General features: G+C 38.4%; 1 protein-coding gene across 1 annotated transcript; it reads left to right on the top strand.

The window, feature by feature from the left end:
* Positions 1–2,996: 2,996 nt before the first annotated feature.
* LOC134224199 (solute carrier family 22 member 4) lies at positions 2,997–5,364 on the top strand. Its single transcript, XM_062703487.1, has 3 exons — positions 2,997–3,688; positions 3,761–4,887; positions 4,943–5,364. The coding sequence occupies exons 1-3, from the start codon at positions 3,525–3,527 to the stop codon at positions 5,299–5,301; spliced, it is 1,650 nt and encodes a 549-aa protein (XP_062559471.1). The 5' UTR covers positions 2,997–3,524; the 3' UTR covers positions 5,302–5,364.
* The last annotated feature ends 1,213 nt before the right edge of the window (positions 5,365–6,577 follow it).

Here is a 6,577-nt window from a genome sequence, read left to right as displayed (position 1 = left end):
TTGAATAATTAGTACTTGTTAGATCGTGCTCTTGTAACACGTGTCGCTTCGAGTGCATGTTTGAGTGAAACACGTTAGTTTTGGTATCTTTGAATCAGTGTCGTATAATGAATTATTTCGCAGCTAACCAACGCGACTTCCTATACATTCCTATACATTACATTCCGATGTCGATCATGGAGATACAGAAGATTGTCAGTCTCTTTAAGCGATGTGTCACAATATCCTTGTTTCCAAATACATTAATTCCATTATAAAGACATTCTAAGTTGTTGAAAACATGACCCAATTTGACCTTTATTTGACCAATTGTCACCCCCGATGACGATATCTAAATCATAGTTTTGCTTTGTACTGTTCTCAATACTATGGCTTATCAATTTTAACCAATTTTGTAATTTCGAGCCTTTGCCCCTTTGGACCTTTTGTCCTTTCGACCTTTTGTCCTGTCGAACATTTGTCCATTCGACCTTAAATCCTTCAACCTTTTGTCTTTCGACCTTTTGTCATACACGGTTAGAAAAAAGTACCTAATATTAGGTACTTTTCACTCAAATCAGGGGTTCAGTGTGGGAACCCAAAATTAAGTAATTTTTTTTTGAAATTAAGTAAAATTCACTTAATATTAAGTAAAATATACTTAATTTTAAATAGAAACTAACCAAAAGTTAGGTAAATTTCACTCAACTTTTGTAAACATGATATTACTTAACGTTGGGTTCCCACACTTTACTGCCCTTGTTGAGTGGTTTTGCTCTTCATTTTATGACAACAAAGGAAAGAGGGAGGGAGATGCAAGAGAAAAAAAGTACCTAAAATTAGGTACTTTTTTCTAACCGTGTAGATTCTTTGTATCAGCTAAATGAGGGTATAAGCTATTTTACGAAACGGGTGAAATGACAGGAGACCTAACACTAATATTTACTTTTTATACGGAACACTTGCGAAAATGAAACGAAATGATGATGATGATGACGAAATGATGATGGTTGCCATGCAAATTTACCAAAACAAAACGCCGAGCCGTCCACTCAATTGATGGTGAAGATTCGATCAGCTGATCGAAACTGTCTCGTAAAATGGCTTATTTGAGGACATCGCTATGAGTATTATAATCTGTGGTAATATATTCACTTTGTCCATGAATATTTTGTTATTCAATATGCAAATAGTAAAGTTATGATCAATAGAGTGTTAAACACAGATAATCTTTTCCCACCCTGTTTGTACCAAGTTACAATCAAGAAGTAAAATACAGCTAGCTCGGTTTTATAGCTGGATCAAGGTCTACCACTAAAATAATTACTACATATTTATTACATCTCCCTTAGTTGCTCTAACACCTAACGGGTGTCCACTAAATGACTTCAGTACTATTTTATCAGAACAATAATGCTTTCACAGAAATATTACTTAATGTGAATGAATCCTCAAAATTAATCCTTTAACTTGTCACACACACTTTTACATCAACATTGTTTATCACATACCGTCAAATCAAAAGAGGAAGTACGCGGCGCGCATTGTACATTTTTTCAAGCGAATAAAGATTCTGGGAAAAGTACACGGTGAACCATTTTAAACGTGAAAATATTTTGAAAACTGTCTTAGAATTTTTTGGTCTACTTAGCTCCATTGTATACAGAGGTGATTAAGGCCAAAGACACGAAGCAACGCATTGACAGGATCAGAAGCTGCATTCGAAAAATTGATGAGGCAGAGCCGTCCAGTGGTCATGTCATACCAGCAAGACTAAACTACACTGCACGGTACCTTATGCTAATATGACTCAAACAAATACTCCCCCTAAACAATTAGAAAATTCCCATAAAAAATAGGAGATTACCAATAAAAAAATCAGGGTATGAGTAATAAATAAATATAAAATTTAAAAAAAAATACAAAATTTCCATAAATAAATCAATATTAGCAATAAAAAATTACAAAATTTTCCACAAAATAAATATATTTTTTCCATAAAAAAAATAAAAATTTTCCACAAAATGATCAATAAAGAGCAATAAAAAATAAGAAAATTTCCATAAAGAAATATAAAAAAGCAATCAAACTCTGCTTTTTTTCCTTCTTTAAAAGCGTTTGAAGTTCATGTAAAATTTCATCAGCTTTATTGCGTTTTTGTATTTTTTTTATGGAAATTTTCTTATTTTTTTATTGCTCTTTTTTGATTATTTTGTGGAAAATTTTTAATTTTTTATGGAAAAAAAAAATTTATTTTGTGGAAAATTTTGTAATTGTTTATTGCTAATATTGATTTATTTATGGAAATTTTGTATTTTTTTCGTGGAATATTTTCATTTCTTCTATATTCTTCGTTTATAATTGCTATTTTTGCTTTTTTAAATGCTTATTTATTTTTGTTTTGTGGAAAATTCTTAATTGTTTACGGAATTTTTGTTTTAGTTGTGGAAATTTTATATTTATTTATTGCTCATACCCTGATTTCTTTATTGGCAATTTCCTAGTTGTTTATGGAAAATTTCTAATTTTTAATGGAAATTTTATTTAGTTAAGTTTGAAGACTAAGGACAACTCTTTGTATAACATAAATTAGATTAAACTGTACTTCTTTGTAGTTTTTTCCCGAAACATTCTTTCCATTCCCACTATTTAGTGGCCACCCGTTATTACTCGAGGTAGGCACTGTCACTGCTAGGTTGATTGATCTAACAATAGAGATTTAAAAATTATTCAAAAAGATTTGTATTTTGTATTGTATTTTGATAGGCTCTCAACATGAGTGTTAATAAATCATAAAAGAGCCGAGTTTAATTAATGCCACAACGTGCTTGTAGTACCAGAGCACAGAAAAGCGCGCGAAACTTTTACTCTCTGTCGAAGACGGTATTGTAACTGATAATGCGCTTACCACGAGATCACTGTCCGATTCATCCAATTTACATTCACATATGTTCACGCCTCAATCGTCTGTTCGACGACATCCTCGTATTGCTTTCAATTCAGTTTAATTACAGACACCATCGCGGTTAGTCGCAACCCAGTCGCCACCGTCGCCAGCGCTGGCAATTGTTTACGTAGACACCCGGCCAGGCAGTCGGTAGTGGCAATTTCGCGACCCATTTAGCGGGACCCACACTGCCCTCCACCTACTGTCGCGTCTTCCCACGAGGCTGTGAACCGGTAGAGTAAGATGTGTGAGAAAAGTCTACGCGGTGGATGCCAAAAGCGTTGACCAAATTGATTCCAATTAGTGTTTGATAATTGATACAACTGGGATGCCCGTCGTTGACAACTGGTCAAAACCAATCAGTTGGAATTCCAGGATAAAAGTGGAAAAATCTTCCGGCTGCCAGTTTGTGCATTTATAGTTATAGTGTTTTGACAAAGCGCATGCGTTTGGTGGCGATCCGATCCTGAAATAGATTCATTCATTTCGCTTTACCACGTTTATAGTGAGGTGGTCGGCACCAGTCTACGGAGTGAATTTGGTGTTTTCGTGTCGCGCGAGTAGTGCATGCTGGTTCTCGACGTAGGTGGTTGCAAAAATGCCGAAATCGGAAGATGACATTGATCTTGACGGAGTGCTAAACGAGATCGGCCAGTTTGGTCGTTTCCAAATCCGACAATATGGGTTGATGGTAATACCGATTATTCTTAACGCATTCTTCACGCTAAGCTACGTGTTCACAGCGGGAAATTTGAACTACAGGTGAGGAGGTAGTCGTAGGACTACTTATGTTCATGATGCAATAATTGGGCTGTATTTCTTGCCTCGTTGTAGATGTGAGGTACCAGGATGTGATAATGGACCGACTGCTGCTTTCTACCCAGAATGGTTGAACAATACTGTTCCAATCGTTAATGGAATTCCGGCGCAATGTGAACGGTTTCGACCGATAACTAATGCGAGCGCAGATAACCTCTTGTGCGACGCCGATGAGTTCGATCGGAGAACCATTATTCAATGCGACAGCTTTATCTACGAAAACGATGAAGTGACAATCGTGAACGATTTTAACATCACTTGCCCTCATAACGATTGGAAGCTGACCCTCGTCGGAACCATCAATAATGTGGGACAATTCGTGGCGCTGCCTATCGCGGGATACATATCCGATCGTTTTGGCAGACGTTTGGTGCTGCTTCTAAGTGTGGCCGGCAGTGCTATTTTTGGTGTGATACGATCATTTGCGTCTAGCTATGAAATGTTCATCGTACTAGAATTTCTAGATCCACTAATCGGCTCTACAATGTATACAACGGCATTCGTTCTGGCTTTGGAGCTGGTCGGTCCCAAGATGCGGGTTACCGGAAATAATATCATATCTTGTGCGTTTTCGTTTGCTGAAGCTGGTCTTGGTTTATTAGCCATGTTGCTACGAAATTGGCGCCATCTACTTAGAGCACTCTACATTCCCGGCATAGTCTCAATGCCTTTACTATGGATGACTACAGAAAGTGTACGATGGCTGCTTTCCAAAGGACAACGAGAAAAAGCGTTCGACATTCTCAAAAGGGCGGCAAAAATGAACAGAAAAACTCTGTCACCAGCAGCGATTGAAAGCTTCTGCCCGACGAGCGATAACGAATCTAGGTCTGAGATGCTAGAAAATAACAATTTCTTCAGCGTTCTCACGAACGCATTCAAGAACCGCCGTTTAATCCTCCGAGTGATCAACTGCTCTTTCTGTTGGTTGACTAATGTGCTCGTGTATTTTGGATTGAGTTTGAACTCTGTCTCCTTGGCAGGAGATAAATATCTCAACTTCATATTGGTGTCACTAATTGAGCTCCCTGGATTCCTGATCATGCAACTTATCCTCGATCGAGTAGGGCGACGTGTGACTCTTTGCACCACTATGATACTTTGTGGATTGTTCTGCTTCCTTTCAGAGTTCATACCTACAGGTAACTGATCAGTTTTTTTTTCCGATTTTTCCCATACTAAACAGCATCTTTTTAGGGAACCACTGGCTTAGTCTCGTACTGTTCCTAGCCGGTAAGATGACCATTACGATGTCCTTTGGTACGCTCTACATATACACGGTTGAAATCTTCCCAACGAACTTACGGCAAAGTCTCCTGTCTGTCTGCTCTATGTTCGGACGAATCGGTTCAATGATCGCACCTCAAACACCCCTGCTGGCTAAAGTCTGGGCCCCGCTACCAATGGTCATATTCGGAAGCATTGGCATTGCATCTGGGCTAGCGATACTGGAATTTCCGGAAACACTCAATACTCAGCTTCCCAATACGGTAGAGGAGGCGATGAATATGGAAAATGACGAACAGGAAAACAAAGGGAGGGAAAGGCTGGCATGACAGAAGCATGACAAATTAATCAAGGACCTGTTTAGTGAGTACAAAATGCTGACCAATTAAAAAGTACACTTTGAAATTGCTTTAAATTTTTATATGAAAAATATTGAAAATATGTTGAACTGTATCACAGCCCAAGTCTTTTTCTAATGCAATTATCGCCGATCGAAGTTCATTACCGTAGTAACAACTGGTGCTTCTCATTGAATGTCTGATAAAATAATCTATCATCTGAACTGATTGCGAATGGTACGCATCATTTAGCAAAAAATGGACCACACATAATCAATAAATTATTGGACAATAAACAGAGAGACAGCAGGTATTCCCGACAGGCTATTGCTATCGCCACATTTTTTGAAAACAAAATAATTATATCGAGGGTTTGTTTTACAAAAACTCATCAACGTTTTTCAGCCGATAAAATTCCGTTTGATGTTAGTACAATGCTTGCAAACGAATCCTTCATTTGCATCTACTTATGGGTCCTGTACACCTCCGGTGGTGCAAAAGGCCGACTTAAAAGATCTACATCCTGAGCGATGTCCAGGTTAGATTTCGGTCGATTTCTTTTTTATTTATTGAGGCTTCATGACCCTCTGTGTCTACCTCTGCTATGATGTACCGCTGGGTTCCAATCAAATGCTTGTTTACAGATTTCGTTTCCGCCCCTACGACGATGGAGCTCGTTGTTTGAGATCCAATTGTGAGGCCAAGAGGCCCGAATTATGTACCACATGCATCTGTTGATTAGCACACCATGTTTCGCTAGCGTATAATAGCACAGATTTTACGTTAGATCTGGAAATTCGGATTTTGGTGCGTTCACTTATCTGCCTGTTGTTTTTCCAGATATTTCCTCGCAAAGGCATCCCTTGCTTTATTGATCCGTGCGCCTATGTCGATCTTGGAACCGCTGTCTGACGCCATTTGGGTACCAACATAATGGAAGCTTTCATTCCGTGCCGATAGCTTGAACGAGCCAGACGTGTGTGCTGTGTCTCATCGCGGATTGTGTTCGGTAGTGCAACTATTGTGTGGTGCTATTCCTACCTACGGATCCAAGGCGATCGCTTTCGGCGAGGGAAGTAGCTGCTTCTGGCGACGCCAGTGATGCAGGCTATTGTTACTGCTGCTACCTACAGCAGCAGGCGCAGATAAGTGGAAGAGATTGCTTTATTATTCTCCCGTCAAAGAGCGGAACTAATAGAAACAATTTGAATTAGTTTTTTTTTCTTGATATTTTTTTTCTAATAATCTATTAGTTGTAAGTTAGCAT

Source organism: Armigeres subalbatus, chromosome 3 (genome assembly GCF_024139115.2).
Source record: "Armigeres subalbatus isolate Guangzhou_Male chromosome 3, GZ_Asu_2, whole genome shotgun sequence".
Classification (NCBI taxonomy): domain Eukaryota; kingdom Metazoa; phylum Arthropoda; class Insecta; order Diptera; family Culicidae; genus Armigeres; species Armigeres subalbatus.
The sequence above is the reverse complement of the archived record's forward strand: the minus strand, read 5'-3'. Positions and strand labels throughout refer to the sequence as shown.

Excerpts from the sequence above, each read along its gene's own strand:
- LOC134224199 (XM_062703487.1), top strand. The coding sequence starts at position 3,525 with ATGCCGAAATCGGAAGATGACATTGATCTTGACGGAGTGCTAAACGAG. Across the intron at positions 3,689-3,760 it reads GCGGGAAATTTGAACTACAG|ATGTGAGGTACCAGGATGTG; the intron begins GTGAGGAGGTAG and ends GCCTCGTTGTAG. Across the intron at positions 4,888-4,942 it reads TTCAGAGTTCATACCTACAG|GGAACCACTGGCTTAGTCTC; the intron begins GTAACTGATCAG and ends GCATCTTTTTAG.